This window comes from Hippichthys cyanospilos, chromosome 19 (genome assembly GCF_059441005.1).
Source record: "Hippichthys cyanospilos isolate Australia breed blue-spotted pipefish chromosome 19, RoL_Hcya_1.0, whole genome shotgun sequence".
Lineage (NCBI taxonomy): Eukaryota > Metazoa > Chordata > Actinopteri > Syngnathiformes > Syngnathidae > Hippichthys > Hippichthys cyanospilos.
The window spans coordinates 1,334,212-1,355,490 of NC_142387.1; the positions used below are offsets into that span (position 1 = coordinate 1,334,212).

General features: G+C 42.5%; 1 protein-coding gene and 1 long non-coding RNA gene across 6 annotated transcripts in view; both read right to left on the reverse strand.

Moving 5' to 3' along the window:
• Positions 1-1,061: 1,061 nt before the first annotated feature.
• Positions 1,062-6,499, reverse strand: LOC148407593 (uncharacterized). 4 transcript variants are annotated; one of them, XR_015863670.1, is made up of 4 exons: positions 5,430-6,499; positions 5,239-5,355; positions 5,108-5,159; positions 1,062-3,320 (listed from the first exon to the last, which is right to left on the reverse strand). It is a non-coding gene; the product is annotated as an uncharacterized LOC148407593 (long non-coding RNA). The 4 variants fall into 4 exon arrangements; XR_015863668.1 differs by having other exon boundaries at positions 1,062-3,275; positions 5,430-6,494; XR_015863669.1 differs by having other exon boundaries at positions 1,062-1,846; positions 5,430-6,487.
• Positions 6,500-9,458: 2,959 nt separating this feature from the next.
• mllt10 (MLLT10 histone lysine methyltransferase DOT1L cofactor) overlaps positions 9,459-21,279 on the reverse strand; it is a 92,862-nt gene continuing 81,041 nt past the window's right edge. Inside the window, exons 18-21 of one of the 2 annotated variants that reach the window (XM_088402268.1) lie at positions 15,131-15,414; positions 13,074-13,094; positions 12,900-12,987; positions 9,459-10,834 (exon numbers count right to left, since the gene is read on the reverse strand). In XM_088402268.1, coding sequence (XP_088258394.1) covers positions 12,924-12,987; positions 13,074-13,094; positions 15,131-15,414 — 369 coding nt within the window. In that variant the 3' untranslated portion in view covers positions 9,459-10,834; positions 12,900-12,923. The remainder of the gene's footprint in view (positions 10,835-12,899; positions 12,988-13,073; positions 13,095-15,130; positions 15,415-21,279) is intronic. The other variant, XM_088402267.1, reaches the window with a different exon arrangement.

The following is a 21,279-nucleotide window of genomic DNA, read 5'->3' on the forward strand; positions in this document are numbered from 1 at the left end:
GAGCCAGCCAATGGGATGACACCACCTGCACACAATTGACACACTCCAACCAAAAGGCATTCACACTCACACACACACACACACAAACAAAGGAGAACACAGCAAAACATATACAAAAACTACATATGACCCACGGGTCATAACAACCGCCCCCAAATGTGGGTTATGTTACTCTACCTTCCTGAAAGCAGAAGTATTGAGTGCCAAAAACCAAATTAAAGCTAACCGGGTTTTAGCCTTTGGTTCTGTAGGAGTCGGACACATCTGAACTCGTGAGTAACGCATCCCCGATGTGTATTTTCATTCATGGTATTCACTAAAACCGTTTACTAAACTGTATTATCACTAAGGCATTGTTTAGTTCTATCACTGCGAAAGGGGGGGGGGGGGGCACCCTGGCGCTAAAAAGATTATTATAAGTACGTATTTTCGCTTTTTGTTTTAGCAAACGTGTAGGAGGACGGCAACCAAGGAAGCTGTTCGTGGCTCTTAGCAGTCAAGCTGCATTACACTTACAAAAGGGGAAAAGCAGACGGAATAAAATCACACAACAAAATGGACTTAATGGTTGGGTTGTATTAGCTGTTGGAACAACGCACGTTTTCCAACACACAGCTGGTCTCCAACTCGCGGGTGTTTTTTTCGTATTTCTTCGAGTCGGAGTTAGCAGGGAAGAGAGCACAAGCAGGCGCGCGGATGACACGCGTCTGAGTTCTCCATGGGAGCCGCTGCCTACCTCAAACTGAGATCGCTTCAACCGTACTCAAATTAAACTATATTCACATTAACAAGGTCACATACTACATGAACACGTTTGTATTTCGGAAATTGCATGAAAAAAGAGTATTTGTGTGTGTGCGTGTGTGTGCGTGTGTGTGCGCGTGTTTTAAAATAAAAAATATAGTAATTAGTGTAAAAGACGAATGCTCTTGTACTATAATTAAAACATTGTTGGCTAATTTTTATATATATATATATATATATATATATATATATATATATATATATATATATATATATATATATATATATATATATATATATATATAAAATATGCTTTTCCAATTCATAGTTTTAAAATACATTTGGTCACATCAAAAAACAAAGAAAAAAATGATAGATGTCCATCAGCATGGAAGCAATGGTATGTGTGTGTAGGTCCCTATTCTGTAGGAGAATAGTGGTGAAAAGAAGCAGTGTCCTGCTTCATCCCTGTTCATTCGTTCAGACAGCTTGTAGTTTTCTTCTGCAGTAACACTCTACTTATTGATACACACACACACACGTAGCACACTGTTTCCTGGGAATTGTCTCAGCTGTTCCCTCTAACGTTTAGCTTGTCCTTATCCGCTGGCCTTGGCCCTAAAGCTTGACCTGGCAGCATTGGTTCCTCTGGGTGCTGTAGTGGGCCCCTTGGCAACTGACTGCAGTTTCCCAGCCAGGATTAAGGCTCATAATGACAGCCACTCTGTGATGATTTACATGGCATTACTGTACACAGCAACAGCCGCTCCATCTTGCTAATATGTTTTACTCTTGAGATGTTTTCTCTCCTTGTATTTATTAATTTTTGCTGTGTGCATGATCTAATTAAATAATTTAGTGAAATTGCCCCAAAATGCAAATCAATTATTTATAGCACTAACATGATTTTATAGTAGTAGATTTTATTGTATAGAGGTAATGGTGGCAGTTGGTGGTTTTTGTCTGTTGGAGAATTTTAATTTTTTTTTTCAGGACAACAAACCAGTGTGGTTAGTAAAATATTTGATATCCCTTGAACCAATTAATCAAATTTTGATTATCAATTAAAATCATCATTGGACACACCTTAGATCGCCTACCCCTGCAAAGAAAAAGAAAATGTTTAAATGTTGTAACGCCGTTGCATAATACATACATCATACATCAATAGTAGCCTATTGATGACAGGATAGATCAGGGGTGTCCAAACTTTTTGCAAAGGGGGCCAGATTTGATGTGTTAAAAGTGTAGGGGGGCCAACCTTGGCAGGCGTTCTTTTCATATAACAGCAATTAATTGAAATACATTTCAGCGAGCCGTTCTGGATTTTCACATTTGCTTTTTTATTTTAATTTCAGCTATCTTAAGCATGTGTTTTGGTTCATTTGAAACGTGCATATCAAAATTGAATTGACATTAAATATTTAAATTAAATATTCACTTCACTTTTTTAAACACTTTAATTAACTTTTTTGTAACAGTTGAACAGAAGTAATTGTACTCTTTGGTTCAAATTACATTTGAAACATAAAAAAATATCTCACCATGGTAGTTTTATATTTATAAAAATTTTAAACACAATAACAGAGAAATGAACAAGTAATAGTCATATCAACAAGTGCAAGGCTAGTGTAATTTCTTTTTTTTTTTATCCCCTGCCCCCCAGGACAATACGAGGGCAAAAAGGTAAATTTGAAAAAAATTAAAGGGTTTGTATCAAGAACATGTATGTTTCTCTACTTGAATATTCCATTCCATTCCATATGACATATTAGAGCTTTGAATAAGAAAATGACTCGTTATATAACAATATATTTCTCAATGCATGCAAATCTTGGGAGTAATTGCAGTGAAAAAGTGAAAAAGTTAGACGTCATTTTTTCCAAATTCTGTAACTGCTTTTAAAGGCGGAGTAACAACGTCATTTATGAATATATATATATATATATATATATATATATATATATATATATATATATTGTTTCAACGATTCAAATTGTTTGGTGGCATCAAATCTATCCATACATAGATTGCTAATAATATTATTTTAATAATCATAAGGTTTTAATTTTTATAATTTGCCTAAGTCAAGCTCCGGGCAGCTCTCCTCGCAGTCGAGTTGCGCTCACAATGGATGCAGCACAGGAAAGCTCGGCCTCCATCCCTGGGAGCTCTGCCCCACACTCCACCGAGAGAGAAACAGAGTCCAACTGACCCCCCCACCCCGGCACCTTTGGTTCATCAGGCCCGCGGTTCGACCTCCAGCGCCGGAGACAGCGCCTGGGATGATCCCACTCATTTTCTGGTTTGCTCAGTCAAACTCCAGGCAGTTACCCGAGCACACACGACAACACATCTCGCGAGGTTTCATCCTCCATCCCCGGAGCTCTTCTCCACCACCCCACCGATCGAATAGTGCACATGAGAGGCCATCAGAAGGCGAGTTTGGTTCATCAGGCCCGCTGGTCATCTCACCCATCCGAGCTCCGGGACGCTTATCTCGGCCTGCAGCGTGATCCACCCCTGGCGGGCTATCCAGGCGCACCGCTTTAGAAGGTCGCCGTGGATGTAAATGACTATATATTCAAATTTGGATGGTTTCAAATATAAACATTGATTTATTGAGTTATTAAATTTTATTTCAGCTCATTTTTATACTTGTCAGGTTCACCTAATAGTCATTTGTAAAAAAACTATAAACAAACAAGGAGAAAAGGCATTCATTTCTGCTCATGCATGAGGAGAACGGAGAAAAAAACGCAGATACTGTTCTGCTGCGTTCTGAAGCAGCCTCTCCGAACCCTCTCTTTATTTGGTTCAGAGGTGCCGAGGTTACATGATGGTTCAAGTCCTAAAAGGACAAAAGAGCAGCTGGGGGGAGAAGCACGGCCAGAACCCAGTATATTTGTTCATCTATGTGTGTACATCTGTAGGTGGAAGATTAGTACAAGTATGGCACAACATTTCATGGAGCAAGACATTCTGATTATTTTTAATCACAAGTGAAGTGACGGAGCAAGACATTCTGATTATTTTTAATCACAAGTGAAGTGACATCCGTCTGTGGTTTGAGCGGCGCAGCAACCTTCTCACAGCAAAGCATTTCTTCATTGCAAGCAGTTATATTGATTGCAGCAAATGTGTTAGAATAATTGTAAATATAGTGATTATACATTTGCTATACAATATAAATGCTTGCAATGAAGAAATGCCTTGGTGTGAGAATGATTATGATTGTAATTATTATAGTGACTATGAATTTGCTACAAAATTCGCGAAGAAGAAAAGACAAGCTGTGAGAAAGAGTGCACTGCTTGAAGAGGAATACTGTCTTGCTATTGTTTTGTCTCAAACAGGAGGAAGGCTGCTCAAGCCTGACGGAGCGATCCTGCACCTGTGATTTTCAGAGTATGTTACAGACAAAATATTTTGCAGAATATCTTGCTACGTATAATATTTTATCATACATGTATTAGATTGTCACCCACATGCTCACACATAGAAGGGCAAGTACACTAGGTTCCAGCCATAGTCTTTCCCCTGATGCACGTTTGCCCCTTTTAGGGCTGGAACCTTCATGTAGTTAGGAGAGGGGGTTCGGAGAGGCTGGCAGAGCGCAGTAGAATTGGCCTAGGGCTGTTCCTCTTCGCTCCCCTTCATGCATGAGCTGGAAGAAGAGTGCCTTTTCTCCTTAAACTCACTGCAAATTCCCCTGACAGCTCGTACTACAAATGAATATGGTTAGCATGAGCTTAAGACAGACTTGTGATGCCTAGCTAGCTCGGACTTCTTTTACTCCATTCCTCGCTGCTGCGAGCGAATAACTTTGATATCCATTTCGGGGTTACACTTAAAGTCAATTCAAAATAATATTTCAAACAAGTTGTTGTCACTAAGGCCTTGTCTACACATATTCGGGGATTTTGCAAACTGGCAGTGAATGTCTCTGTTTTACACTATTTGCTAAATGTGGCCAGGCTTTTTTTTTTTTTCCCATCAAAGCCAAATGTTTCAAAACCTCCAGCCAAAGCGGAGATTTGCCTCGGAGATTTCGTGGTTGTGTGTGACCAGATTTATAAGGGATTTGCGTCATTGTGCCACTCTTTTTCCTGCCGAAGACACGGATACCAGTGATGTCAGAGATGGAAGTTGTTTCTGATTGGACATTTCAGAGGCAGACATTTTTTCTAAGTGGACAGAATTTGCGACATTATGGCCGCCTAGTGATTTGACATGCTTGTATGTGAATTTGAAACCGCAGTCTGCGGTTTCCTATAGACGTGACTTTTTAAAATAAACAACTACGACTAGGGGGAGTCTATGTGGATTTAAATTGTTACATGTAGACAAGGCCTAAACTTACCGACTTATTGCAGTGATTTTGTCTCCTGCGGATCCCCCCTTGCTCTCATTTACTACACATGAATAAATTACCATAATAATTAGACATGTGCACAGTCTTCATGTGAAACGAACACAGTAGCAATGACTTACGTAAGTGGTATACGGCATGGGCACTCTGATGTGAATATGTTTTTACCCCAAGCACTGCAGATCAGTACTGTACTGTGATGTGGCATGTTCCGCGGTGACATCTGTCTGGAGACGCGCCTGGTTAAAAAGGAAGTTAAAGATGACGCTTCAAAATAAAACATTGTGGCGGACACTAGGACCATGTCTCTCACCCAGTAGGCATGTCTCTATGATCCTATGATGCTTTGAACCTGTTGGCTTTGTCTTTGCTGTTTTGGACTTTGTTGTATCAGTTTTGTGATGACATGCGAAGAGTAAAGATCTCCACTAGCACAGCAACGTGTGGTTTCTTCGCCTCGCCACATTGGTGACCCCGGACATCAGAATGGGTGACCCCGGATGGGTCATCTTGCCATATTATTATCCCAGACGTTAGAAAGTTTAGTCAGGCTGTTGGAGATGTAGTCTCGCCACATGGGTGACCTCGGACGTCAGAATGTTTCAGCGAGGAATCACCGCAGACGTCCCACATCGTGACATTCCTCCACCAGCCTACTATACGTCAGGTAATGCTGCAAGCTTGTACCACGTCAGCCAGCCAGCACCCCGACAAGGGTCCTCTCACCCGTCGCCCAGTCCCTTGGCGCACCAGGGATCGAGCCAGCCAGCAACAGGCTGGTACGGGCGCCGGTGAGAACGGCTGTGCAGTCCAATTTCGGAGTCCCTGGCCGTCGACCGGGATCTTCCAGCCGGGCGGCCTCATCTACTACCGATGTCCGTCCGGCCTCAGCAGTAGGCCTCCAGCCACCATCATTCAGCCGCCCCTCCGATTCACCATGCCCGCAGGTATGGTCCGAGTATACATCGGAGCGGGTCAGCTGGTGTTGGTGCCGCAGCAGGTTCATGCCCAGGCACAGACTGGGACGCAGCCGCGACCGGCCGTCCCTCGGAAGCCCACTGTGCCTGCCAGCATGCGGGTCAGCACTGCCACTCCGGCTCCTGCGGAACTTCAGAACATCCCTTTGACAACGCTACCTCATGGTTTTCACGCTGAGCGTCTCACCCTTACTCCTGTTGCACCTGGGGCCCTGGTGTCACATACACCGCCCAGGACCGGACTGAGTCTCAGGGTGCCAGACTGGTGAATACCCTGTGGGGTTTTCCGTTATGCCTTTCTGGGTGTTCGGGGGGGAGCTGTGTGGCGGACACTAGGACCATGTCTCTCACCCAGTAGGCATGTCTCTATGATCCTTTGATGCTTTGAACCTGTTGGCTTGTCTTTGCTGTTTTGGACTTTGTTATATCAGTTTTGTGATGACATGCGAAGAGTAAAGATCTCCACTAGCACAGCAATGTGTGGTTTCTTCGCCTTGCCACAACATAAGGAAATCAAGTAACGTATCAAACAAACAGCATCGCGGTGTTTTTACTTTGAAGTTTTCCTCGAAAGCAAGACGTGTCAATGATCAAATTGTCATCTACTTGATTATGACCTCACAATTAAGCTCACCAGTACAGTATTTTTGTAAACAAAGATGTTGTGGCGAGGCGAAGAAACCACACGTTGCTGTGCTAGTGGAGATCTTTACTCTTCGCATGCCATCACAACACTGATACAACAACGTCCAAAACAGCAAAGACAAAGCCAACAGGTTAAAAGCATCAAAGGATCATAGCAACATGCCTACTGGGTGAGAGACATGGTCCTAGTGTCCGCCACACAGCTCCCCCCCCGAACACCCAGAAAGGCATAACGGAAAACCCCACAGGGTATTCACCAGTCTGGCACCCTGAGTCTCAGTCCGGTCCTGGACGGTGTATGTGACACCAGGGCCCCAGGTGCGACAGGAGTAAGGGTGAGACGCTCAGCGTGAAAACCATGAGGTAGCGTTGGCAAAGGGATGTTCTGACGTTCCGCAGGAGCCGGAGTGGCAGTGCTGACCCGCATGCTGGCAGGCACAGTGGCTTCCGAGGGACGGCCGGTCGCGGCTGCGTCCCAGTCTGTGCCTGGGCATGAACCTGCTGCGGCACCAATACCAGCTGACCTGCTCCGATGTATACTCGGACCATACCTGCGGGCATGGTGAATCGGAGGGGCGGCTGAATGATGGTGGCTGGAAGCCTACTGCTGAGGCCGGACGGACATCGGTAGTAGATGAGGACACCCGGCTGGAAGATCCCGGTCGACGGCCAGGGACTCAGAAATTGGACTGCACAGCCGTTCTCACCGGCGCCCGTACCAGCCCGTTGCTGCCTGGCTCGATCCCTGGTGCGCCAAGGGACTGGGCGACGGGTGAGAGGACCCTTGTCGGGGTGCTGGCTGGCTGACGTGGTACCAGCTTGCTGCATTACCTGACGTATAGTAGGTAGGCGGAGGATGCCACGAAGTGGGACGTCTGCGGTGATCCCTTGCTGAAACATTCTGACGTCCGGGGTCACCCATGTGGCGAAACTACATCTCCAACAGCCTGGCGAAACTTTCTAACGTCTGGGATAATAATATGGCAAGATGACCCATCCGGGGTCACCCATTCTAACGTCCGGGGTCACCAATGTGGCGAGGCGCAGAAACCACACATTGCTGTGCTAGTGGAGATCTTTACTCTTCGCATGCCATCACAACACTGATACAACAAAGTCCAAAACAGCAAAGACAAAGCCAACAGGTTCAAAGCATCAAAGGATCATAGCAACATGCCTACTGGGTGAGAGACATGGTCCTAGTGTCCGCCACACAGTGTTCTGTTTTTTCTCGATCGACGTGCAGCACAGGCAGCACAATGGGGTCCTCCATCAACTGGTAAGAGCTCGCCCCCCACCCAGACCAATTGCCCACCATTTTAGTCCTATAGGGATGAGAGGGTATGAAGGGGTGATGATGGACACAGTAGCTCTGCTGTGATGGGAAGCGGCTTATAAAAGAGATGGTCCTAGTGTGTGTTATTTAAACAGGCTGGGATTGACTGACAGGTCTGATACTGTGTAAAGGTGGGGGAAGGCGAGGAGGGTATTCTGGGCCGGGTGAGCAAGTGCTCGGTAAAGAGAGGAGAAAAGGGGTTGGAAGGCTTGTTGTTGAATTCAGGTTACTTTTGTGTGTATCGTGAATGCAGGAGTGGGGGTCATCTTGGGTGGGTGAGGAAACAGTGGTAGAACGGGGAAAGTGAACTTTTAATTAGCAGGGCAGAAGCAGATGTAGCGGAGTAGTACCCCCACACATGCTCCTTCAAAGCAGCTGGAAGCAATCAAATGTGGGTGCATTTTTTAAGGACGGTGGCCTTGAAGCATTATTTCAATGTTGTGGGCCACGCTTGTGGCACTCCTCGTGTCTGGAAAATACAATGGTAAATAAGGATCTTTAACTTATATTGTGCTTTTCTTCCTTTGGTACTCAAAGCGCTTTACACCCATCATCATGAGCAACTGGAGGCTCAACGTCTTTCTCAAGGACTCTTCAATACGGTTACGTGGTCAGGGGATCGAACTCACAGCCGGGAGACGACCACCCTATCACTGATACATTCTGTCCCCAGAAGCCATACTACACAATCCATTATCCAAAACCATTTTGTTGCCACTGCTGCATTTTGGTTTCCCTTATAGTTAATTGCATCTAACAAAAAGGTGGTCAAGTCATTTTTTGCCATCTACAGTGGTGTCAACTGCCTTTGAATCGAATTGTGTTTATGTGCCCTCCAGAGGCTGAATACTGTTAAATATTTTCACAGGTTTTACATTAATGTGTTCTTTATCGCAGTCACATATACTGTATGCTTACCACTCTCCCTAGTGTTTACAAGGTATTCTCACCATTGATAAAATAATGAATACCATGTTCTATGTATTAGTATTGTCAGTTCGTAGCGAAAACAGACATTAAGCATTTAAATTACAAAAAAATATTACAAACATTTATATTCACGTACATTCTAATACATGTATTATAATTCAAAGCATGTTACCTCTTACTATTCTTGATAGAACGGTACAAATTATAGATAAATGACAATGTTACAAATAAGAGCCCATTTTTCAGAACTAATAGCTTATAAAATATGCCGTTTTGAAATAAATAGCTTTTTGGTTTTCACTACTTTGGTACAAGGCAATTTTGTATTGGCAGAATTGTGAAAAAGGGTTAACACAAAGGTAAAGTAGTGCTTAACTTGGTTTTCCTACAAAAACGTTGTGGATTTGTTGCCATATTACAGAATATTGTCACTTTCCTTGAATAAACACATATGCACACGTACATTTTTCTTTTATTTTTGATCTGAAACACAATGTCAGTTTTCCACCCACAATTATTTTGTTCAATTGTACAAATAGATACAAACTTTTTGAGAACAGATGAAATCATGGTGCGCGTGTATAAAACCTCAAAGGAAAAAACAGTGTGAAACTAGCAAAAAAAAAAAAAGATCAACTTCCCTGCAAATATAAAAATAAATTAATTCTTTGTGTGTCTAGTAAACCTTTGAACTTGTAATTTCCGCAACCCCAGGCCCCTGGGAAGAAAACAACCAAAAAAAAAAATCACATGAGGCTTGACTGGCTTTCCTTTTCACAAACCTTTATGTACACCAGCAGCCAATGAGGATGATATATTTACATTTCTCAAGATGAAAACAGACCCCACCCTCAACAGCTGCAGTCACATTGCATATTATCAAATATCAACTTTAAAACACGTGAACCAGGCTAGAAGTCAATCAAAGGGCTTGTAAAAAAGACAAAATAAGAAAACAAAACTTTACACTATAGGACAAGGTGATGTTGAGTAGCAACATGTGCAGGCTTGGAAGATAGAATCATCTTAAATCCTTTACATGAAACAAAAAAAAAGCACAACACAAAAGTTACTTTTAATATTGGGAGAATTTCATTACAAGAATATTTCCTGGTTTGAAGACATCTGTGTTTCATAATCTGTTGCCTTGGCAACACAACTTAATTGAGAGCAGCATCAAGAGAGGAAGAGTAAGAGGGGGAAAAAAGGAAGAAAAAAAAAAGAATCCAAATTACAAATGACTTTGGCCTCAGGCACTTTGGACGTGGGCGCCGATTGGTCAGTCCTGACTTGTGGATTCTTTTGGGCCGCTGCTGTAGGATATTTAAGTACTGTGAGCTGGAGAAGTAGGTGCAGCTCGGGGGCTCATTCAAGAAAGCTGAGCGCTTCCACATGTTGATGCATCAAGGTATGCAGATCCACGTGTACCTCCTCGCATTTCCATTTTTTTGTAGTTCCTCCTGTGAACCTCCTGTGTGCCTCTTAAGGGAGACCTTTCAAGAGGAAAGCATCATAAGTAGGCTTCAGCAGTGACACAGCCACATTTGATAAATGGACCACACAAGGAAAGGCAGAACGGCCATAGTGGGAATGTGTGGAATATATTAGTCCTTTTTGAACACTGCTAGACTGATGCCAAATCTGCATCTGCCACTTTAAAAAGGATTCTGTCTCTTATTATTACAAAACATACTGATGTGATGAGAAGGAAAGAAAACATCTTAGAAGAAATCGGAGCACCAGGTAGGGCTTGGTGGCTGTTGACGGGGAAATGTGGCCAGTGTATGACTGCAGTGGGTCTTGACCTTACTGCTTTAGTTGCTAGAAGTGCTGAGCAGAAAAAAAAACATGAGAGGACGGTGAATGGAATCAAGAGGGGGAATAATGGTGTGAACGTTGTTCCGATAACGCAAATACAGTGGGCCCCCGTGTTACGAACTTAATCCGTTCAACGGCTACGCTCCTAACTCGAACTGCTCGTATTACGGGCAATCCAGACCTATGTTAATTCGTGAATGCATGCAACGCGTGCAAAAACCCTAGGTAAAAACATCACGACTTTATACACATTAAAAATGAGTAACATAACCTACTGTACAGTTAAATTAAATAACATAAATATACAAAGGAAAAATGACATTTACCTTTGGGGCGACGTGACTTGAGCTGAGTGGAGGCGGAGGGGAGCAGAGACCAACCCGCAGAATTTATTTATTTATTTTCTTTAAAACGGGAACTTTTCTCAAACTAGAACATATCACTGGCGATTTCCTTCTCTTTAATCCATAATAGAAGAAGCCTCTCAATTTTGTTGTCGATCGAGGTCCGTCCCCCGGCAAGGAAAGTCTTGCCCTTAGAAGATTGCCGAGCGGTTACGGCCATACTCACAAGCAAGGTTAACCATGCGTGCGCCTCCTTCGTATTTTTTTTTTTTATCTCCTGCTTCGTTTCTATTGTCATCATCCTCTTAGTTCTTCCTTTACCGCCACTAGCAATTTTAGAAGCCATGTCTAACAGATAAAGTTTGCAAAGTCATTACAACATTCCTTCCCTCCGTTTTTGACTGATTTTCTCTCCTTCCTTCCGTCCCGACCAGCTGTGCCATCAAGCTAGATGAAGGCGTTTGACCAATAGCATATCGGCATCTCCGTGACTGAATAGTGACTGTGACATTGTAAGAGCAATAGCATATCAGTGTTACCGTAACATGCGTGAGCGGATGATTTCGTTGATGTAGCAAAGCGAAATTTATTGTACGTACACATTGACTGGCAATGCCTGGTGAAATCATAGTTAAAACCATCACAAATTTACGCACATATCAAAAATTAGTATCATAATCTACTGTACAGTTAAATTAATTAACATGGATATACAAAGGATAAATGACATTTTCCTCTGGGGCGACGTGACTTGAGCTGAGTGGAGATGGAGGTGAGCAGAGACCAACCCGCAGAATTTATTTATTTATTTTCTTACACAAGAACTTTTCTCAAACTAAAACATATCACCGGCGATTCCCTTCTCTTTAATCCATAATAGAAGAAGCCTCTCCATTTTGTTGTCGAGCGAGGTCCGTTCCTCGGCAAGGAAAGTCTTGCCCTTAGAAGATAGCCGAGTGGTTCCGTCCATACTCACGAGCAAGGTTAACTATGCATGCGCCTCCTTCGTATTTTTTTATTATCTCCTGCTTGGTTTCTATTGTCATCATCCTCTTACTTCTTCCTTTACCGCCACTTGCAATTTTAGAAGCCATGTCTAACAGATAAAGTTTGCAAAGTCTTAACAACATTCCTTCCTTCTGTTTTTGACTGATTTTCTCTCCTTCCTTCCGTCCCGACCAGCTGTGCCATCAAGCTAGATAAAGGCGTTCGGCCAATAGCATATCGGCATTTCTGTGATTGACGTGACGCCGGCCAATAGCATCTCCGTGAGTGAGACTGAGACTCTGACCTTAATCGACCAATAGCATATCGGCATCTCCGTGACTGACTCCGTGACTGACACCGTGACTGTGACATTGTAAGAGCAATAGCGTTCAACGTTGCTGTGACAAGAATCAACTTCTGATTTTGTTAATGTAGCAAAGCAAAAATATATGAAAGAATATAATGGCCGGCATGTCGGATTGTTCGTAAGACGAAAGGTTTGTGCGTAAGTGGGGGACAAAAAACTCCGCGGTCCACGCTCGTAAGTCGAAATGTTCGTAAAAAAGGGTGTTCGTAAACCGGGGGCCGACTGTATTTGTATTGTTGACAAGAGACAAGGAAGGGACAGAGCAGTGAAGTCAATGCAAGTGCTCCTGGAAGGTTGACAAACACAGGCAAGAAAAGGAAGAGAATACTTTTTATAATTAATTGGATTGAAACATAAAGTAGCTAATCATTTGTCATACCGCTGAGGACTAGTATGCCAGCAGCTACTGGAGCTGCTGCTGCTGCTGGAGGAGCCTCTGCTGGTCCCCCTGGCTGAGCCGCGCAGAACTAACAATACAAGAAAAGTTAGCAGACAGTTCAACTTAATACTTCTTAATGAAGCAGGTTCGATTAAAACGCCCTATCTGTCTCACCTGTTCTTACTTGGTGCCGAGCTGGACAGTCCAACATGCCAGTAGAAGAGAAAACATGTCACAATTGGAGCCCCAAATAGCAAGTGTTAAAACTTTATATTGACTCACTGATCACACACGGTTGGCCACTGGTGTTAACAGGGAACTCAAGTCAAAAGTTTGTCTTTGCAAAAAAACTGTTCTGCGTGGTTTAAGTGGACTAAACATGCTATTCCAATTAATATGGGGTTTGTGGAATACAAATTAAGCAGATAACTCAAATTAAAAAAAAAAAATCTATTTCGGGGGCAGCCATTTTGCCACTTGCTTTTTGACTGAAAATGACAACACAGTTGCTCATGGCTCAGCTGAAGATAGATCACGGTTCAGCTTGCAAATTTAACATGACCTAACGCCAAAATTTTGTGTTCCGAAGCCCCAAAATTGCATCACAATATAGACTTTATGTTGGAATTATATTTTTGCCATTTGAAAAATAAATGCTGAAGTGAAAAAGTTCAGGGAAATTGAAAAGACAGGCATGAGTGTGGTGCCACACACTCTGAGTCCTCAAAAAAAAAAAAAAACGTGTTGAGCCTGCAAATCAAGTTAATTAATCGGGCTGGGCCGAGTCAAGCTTTAATACCCTCGGGCCAGGTTGGTTTGAACTGGATTTTTTTTAGGCATAAACTATAGTTTATGCAGTCAGCACATGATATGATCCATATATAAGGCCCACTGGATTATAAAGCGCACCGTCAGCTATTTAAAAAAAAATAAGGGTTTTGGGAGCGCCTTATAATACAGCAAATACGGTACTTTTTATCCTGTCTTCAGGTGTTACAAGTTGGTTTAAGGTGGACGCTTCTGCAAAATCTGCGCGTCAAATCACGTTATTTCGGCACCCACACGCCTCCACGCAGAGTCCAAGCAGAACAGATTTTCAGCAACGCGTATTTTACAGAATTTTTTAACGACGGACAACATGGCACACAAATTATTGCCTACGGAAGTTCAGTTCACCTGTAAAAACACCTTGATGATTCGTCTGAAAAGGAATACAGTGATCTAAATAAACGTAAACTCCTGGCGAGCACCATGTTGGGAAGAGATGAGAGGTCTGTTTAAATCCTTTGAATCAACGTGGATTCTCTACCTCTGTTATACAGTAGCTCAGAGGATAAAGTGGTGCAAAACGCGTGTCGATGCGTCAAATATAAACCAAGTTAAACTTCTGCTGCAGGCTTGTTTTCGCCGTAGTGAATTTCAGTGCAACGCGAAAGCAGAAAAAAACATTTCATTTTATGCAACAGTTTTTTTTTTTCCATTGGATGAGGAAGTAAGAAAGAGGGAAAGTCTTCAATATGGGGATTTTTTTGCACATGCAGATTTTGTTGTAGAGGAGTTTTACTGGATCATAATAATTATCAAGCCTGTTGAAAGCAATTCAAGAATGGGTACTCCTGATGGTTGTTTAATGATTTTAACAGACAAAATTAGAATTTGTCAGTTAATTTGGTAAAATTGTATTATTTGTCGTTTGTTTTCTAAAAATGATCATGTAAAGTTGTTATTCAATTTGTTTTTGTAACTGTGATGTTGTTTGTCCATTATTAGGGTGTATTTTATTCGTTGCCCTGGGGATGTTTTGGTTGTGGCACTTTTGGGTTTAAATGCGCGTCCTAATGTGACGTCGTGAAGAAGAAGAGAGACCTGTGTTGGCTTTTACAGAGACAAAGTGGCTCATTTTTTTTTATCAGCCTTTCTATTTTCAAAGTGATTTTTTGGACATCTTTTGGACTTCATTCCCCTCAGGGTTGGAAAGCAGCCATCGAGGTGTGTTTCGCTGTTACAAGTTTGCACTTTTTTCACTTAATAGCGTTATGGTTTCGTTTGTATAGTAATGTAAATATTGTATTATATTTGTATTTCTATTTGTTATTGTTTATAGTGTGACGGCGACGAATTATTAAACGTCAGCTGAACATGCAAATCTTGTGGCGTGGTTGATCAACTGAGAGGGAGTGACAATGATCTTTCACCAATACTGCACAAATGAAGATGAATGTTTACACTACCTGTAATTGACAGGTAAGGTTGCAGTCCCCGTTGCATGAGGGGTTCCAGTCCCCGACGGCGTCTGAATCACTCCGTTCAGACTGCCAATGATACCACCCATGCCGAGCGTGTTCCCTGCACCGAAAGTGCCCATCAGTCCAGACATGCTCCCCAGTCCGGCTGGGGTGGTCCCTGTGATGATGCCGTTTTGTTGCGGCTGAGGTGGACTTTGGGAAAGTGACGGGGGGGTTGACAGGGAAGAGGTAGAGCCGCTACTGCTGTGGCCACCACATGAGGCACTGTCCTAGAAGGAATTAAAATACTGAATGAATGATATTCGACAGAGGCGAACACTGTATACTCTGTCAGCCAGGTCCAATCTTGAACAAGATGACAAAATCTTATTTCTTCCTAATTAAAAAAAAAAGTAAAAAATACTATGTTCAAACAAGTGGTCTTTTAAAAATCTGTCCATTTGAAAATGCATTTATCGCTTGTCAAGTGCCTGTGCCAAATGTAAAAAATACCATAAACATATTTAGTCAATCACAAAGTTATTTCCAGAGAAGTAGTGTGTGTGTGTGTGTGTATGTATATATATATATATATATATATATATATATATATATATATATATATATATATATATATATATATATAATGTATACATACATACATAAGTATATGTGTGTAAAACAATGTTGGCTTATGTTAAAACACAGGGGATCATTGTTTGAAGGTTTCTCTCCTAAGCCGGTGACAAATGTGTATTTAAAGTCACAATTACAGGAAAGATTTGTGTGTGTGTGTACATATATGTACGTTCGTTCGTTCGTTCTGGCGGTGCATTGTAGTCAAAGATGACGTAGCTTCTATTTTGTTGATCTGGATGGTGGCCATCGTTGCACGCTGTGTGACTATGAAGCCCGATCCTGGAGCCACACGTCCTTCTGCAGTAGAGACATGTGAAGCCTGGGTCAGGGAGCTGGGGTGGTTCTGGAACTATATGGTCATGTCTTCGCCTTCGGTGATCCCTCTAGTGTGGATTTCGACACTCCTCCAGGTACATGACCCCGTCATGGCATAGCGAGCGCCACAGCGATCGATTGGCTGCAGCTACCTCGAGCTTGTTTGGTTTGATATTGCACCTCTTTAGTGTCCGTTTCAGTTGGTCTTTGTAGCATAGCTTTTTTCCTCCAGGTTTTCTGCTGGCTGACAGGAGCTGACCATAGAGCACCTGTCGGGGCAGTCGGTGTCCTGGCATCCGGATGGTGTGGCCGACCCTCCGGAGCTGTCTCTGTGCGAGGATTGCCTCAATGCTTATGGACTTCGTGCGCTGTAAGAAGTCTGTATGAGGAACATGATCCTGCCATGTGATGCGAAGGATGGAGGCATCTGATGTTAAATGCATCAAGGCAGCGGATGTGTCTGCAGTATATTGTCCAGGCTTCTGATCCATAGAGTAGACACACACACCGCCTTGTAGACTGACACTTTTATTGAGGTTCGAAGGTTGTTATTTTCAAACACCCGAGAGCGCAGTCTCCCAAAGGCAGAGGAGGCTGAGTTGATACTAGCCTGGATGTCAACATCAATCTGACATGTTGGGGTCAGAACACTGCCGAGGTAACAAAACTGTTAAATGACCTTGAGGTGTGTGCTATTGATGGAACTTCTGTTTTCTGGGTGTTGATTTCCAGACCAAATAAGCGGTAGACTGATGACATAGTGTCTACTAGTGCATGTTGCCTTGCACCAGGAGTGTGGGCAAGGGGTGCACAGTCGTCTACATATTGCAGCTCCTGGATGTTGGTGTCTGTCAGCTTCGTCTTTGCCTGTAGGCCCTGGATGTTGAATAGACTCCCATCCAGGCGGAACTCGATGGAGATTCCACTATCTTCTGTGATGGACTGTCGGATTAGGAGTGTGGCTGCTGCCAGGAAAAGATTGAAGATGGCTGGGGCTATTACTCACCCCTGCTTCACCCCTACTTTCACAGGGAAAGAGGGGGACTGTCCACTGCCTACAAGTACGCAGGCCTGCATACCCTCCTGAAACTGTTTTGAAATGCTGAGAAACTTGGGGGGGGGGGACACACCAAATTTCGTGAGGATGCTCCAGACTAAGTCACGGTAAACTGTGTCAAAGGCCTTGGTCAGGTCAATAAAGGTGATGTAGAGGTCTTTGTTTTGTTCCCTGCATTTCTCCTGAATTTGACGGGCAGCAAAAATCATGTCCAGTGTGCTTAGGTTCTTTCTGAAGCCACACTGTGTCTCTGGGAGGATGCCCTCTGCCAGAATTGTTAGGTGAGACAACATAATTTTTGCAAATACCTTGCCGGCCACTGAGCAAAGAGAGATGTCATGACTATTACCACAAGATGATTTATCTTCTTTTTTCTTGTAAATAGTGACGATGTTGCTCTCTTTCCATTCCTGAGGCAGGCACTCACTGTGCCAGATGGTTAGTAAAAGGTCAAGAAGTTTCCACTTCAGAAGGTAGCCACCCTTCTTTAGTATCTCAGCCAAAATTCCATCTGGGCCAGGGCTCTCACAATGAGTTGAAGTGCTCACCCCAGCGCTCGAGAATGAGGTCAACACTACATCAAACTGCCTCTGAAACTATCGGCTTTACTCAGAAGCAACATCAGGACTGGTTTGACAACAGCTCAGTAGAAATACAGGAGCTGCTGGACGCCAAGTGTAAAACCCATGCTGCCTTGCTCTCCAATCCTCACTCTCCATCGCTACTCCATCATTTTAAAACAATCAGAGCTGAGGCACAGAAACGACTGCGGGCTCATGGAAAATGAGTGGTGGCTTAAAAAAGCCTGGGAGATCCAGGGATATGCAGATGCAAATTACACATACGCATTCTATGCTGCTGCAAAAGCCATCTATGGCCCACAAAAGTAAAGCATCGCTCCAGTAAGATCTGCAGACGGACTTGTTTTAATTAAGGATAAACAAGTAATATATATGTACACACACACACACACACACACACACACACACACACACACACACACACACACACACACACAGGGAGTACTCGGGTTACAACAGTCTTGACTTATGATGTTTCAAGGTTACAAATGCAAGCAGTAAAAAAATCGACCATCACCATGGAAGTGAAATTAGATATTATTAAGTGGTATAAAAACTATGAAACGTCAACGCACAAGTTGTTACTCAAGAGAGACCATTAGAGTGCTAGGTTCCATTTTTGGTTTTTTTTTATGTAATAAAAGTGACAGTTGAGATCGACCCTGCCTCCCCGCTGCTATTCTTGCCAGCCACGGGCACACCCACACGGCTTGTAACAGAATGATGCGTGTGTGCCAGGGCGAAAATCGCCGCTACGCTGTTTTCGGCTGTACGGCCCCTCAAAACAAGAGTTCTCTACAAAATAAAATGGGGTGGAAGAACAAAGTTTATCTGTTGAAACAGGGCAAAAAGGAGCAGTCATGGGAAGTAACAAAGCATTACTGCATTTAAGTAAACTTTGCCTGTACTTTATACTTTTAAAAGTACTTTTTTCTGACAACTTTTTACTTTTACTTCCTACATTTAAAACACAAATATAGTTTTTACTTGCTACATTTGAAAAAATGCCTCGTTTCTTTTTATTTTATTTTTTAACAATTCACAATAATAGGCCATGTTACTTTTCTTTCTGCATCTTTGCGCAAACTACATAAACAGTGTTTGACCAATCAGCCTGGCTGCCGCTAAAATTGAAAAAACGCAGGGGTGTCCCAAAACTGTCCACATAACTTGGAGAGCAGAGAAAGATAGCAGTAGGTAGCCTTTGCGAGAAGCTAGCGTCGAATAAGACACAGAAAAATAAGCCAAATGAGCACAGGCTCAAGAAGCTAAAGCCCGCAGCCATTCACCCTCACCCATGGCCTTACTTACTTCGCGTTCATTGGGGAAGCCAAAACGTCATGCGGTGTTTGCCTTCAAGAACTCACCAAATCTCAGAAAGTAAGATAAAGGTAAGGAAGCTGAACACCGCCGCCGTTATAACTTAGGTTATTCGCTAGTGTTGGCTAGCTACACTAATAAAGATAATGCTAATGTAATTAGCTAACATTTATTTATTTATTTATTTTTTGACAAAGGACTTAGTCTATAGTCTCGTTAGTTTTTATCTTTTACCAAAGTGAAAAGCCTCATTTAGCAGGGGTAGCCCATACCAAGCAAAATTGTGGGGATTTTTCCAGCATAATTTGATTGATTTAATTTATCTGTGCCTGGGTGCCTTTAACTTGCAGATAGCACCATAGAAATCACTGAGTTGATCACGCAGGTTAAACCAAACAGAAATGTTGTTTCCACTAAGATTAAATATGATATGCATTTTAGGCATTATTGAAGTTGCCTGTAGACAACTTCCACACATCCCAAAGGCAGAAATAGGAAGAACAAAAATAATTTTGATCATATTTGATTAAATTATCATTTTAAATATCAGTTTATTACACTGTTGTGCAAGTAAGGGGAGTGGTTTTTGAAAAGAATTGAGTACTTCAACTTGATTCAATTGCAGTTGAACATTTTTTGATGTCCTTGGCATCCAAATGTATTTTTATTTGGTTATTTGATTTGCACAGCACAGCTGGGAGTGAGAGTGGTTAGCACGTCCACCCCACAGTTCAGAGTTCATTCTAAAAACAGGCATGGCAGGTGTATTGAACATTCAAAATATCCGTAGGTGCGCTTGGGTGCATGTTCGTCATTGTGCCCTATGATTGGCTGGCAACCAGTCCAGCATATACCCCACCTACTGTCCGTAGACAGTTGGGATAGGCACCAGCAAGCCAGTGACCCTAGTGAGGATAAGTGCCTACAGATAATGGGTTGATGGATGATTTTATATATATATAAGTCATGGCAACAGCATTTCTTTATGCATGCCCAGTTTGACACTGGTAGTTTATCACAACGCGACACGTCACGATGTTTGGACAAAATGTCTCCGCTTTTGAGGCGTCATAACAAAGGCACTTATGAATATATATATATATATTTTTTTTTTCTTTCAACCACTCAAAATATTCAGTGGCACCAGACCTATCCAGGGAATCTAGGGAAGGGAAAAAAAAACCCCCACACAGTTCCTTTATGGACACTAAAGCATAATTATGCTAAAAGCAAAACTAACAATGTTGTACTCATTTATATGAAAAAAAAAATATATATATAATATATAATATATATATATATATATATAATATATATATATATATATATACAGTGGGCCCCCGTGTTATGAACTTAATCCGTTCAGTGGCTACGCTCGTAACTCGAACTGCTCGTATGACGGGCAATCCAAACCTATGTTAATTCGTGAATGCGTGCAACGCGTGCAAAAACCTTAGGTAAAAACATCACGAATTTACACACATATTAAAAATGAGTAACATAATCTACTGTACAGTTAAACTAAATAACACATACAAAGGGAAAATGACATTTTCCTTTGGGGCAACGTGACTTGAGCTGGGTGGAGGCGGAGGGGTGCAGAGACCAACCCGCAGAATTTATTTATTTATTTTCTTAAACGGGAACTTTTCTCAAACTAGAACATATCACCAGCAATTTCCTTCTCTTTAATCCATAATAGAAGAAGCCTCTCCATTTTGTTGTCGATCGAGGTCCGTCCCTCGGCAAGGAAAGTCTTGCCCTTAGAAGATTGCTGAGCGGTTACGGCCATACTCACGAGCAAGGTTAACAATGCATGCGCCTCCTTCGTGTTTTTTTATTATCTCCTGCTTGGTTTCTATTGTCATCATCCTCTTACTTCTTCCTTTACCGCCACTTGCAATTTTAGAAGCCATGTCTAACAGATAAAGTTTGCAAAGTCTTCACAACATTCCTTCCTTCCGTTTTTGACTGATTTTCTCCTTCCTTCTGTCCCGACCAGCTGTGCCATCAAGCTAGATGAAGGCGTTCGACCAATGGCATATCGGCATCTCCGTGACTGACACCGTGACTGAAACAGTGATTGTGACATTGTAAGAGCAATAGCATATCAGCGTTACCCTAAAATGCGTGAGCGGATGATTTCGTTGATGTAGCAAAGCGAAATCAATTGTACGTTCACATTGACTGGCAATGCCTGGTGAAATCATGGTTAAAGCCATCACGAATCTACGCACATTCCA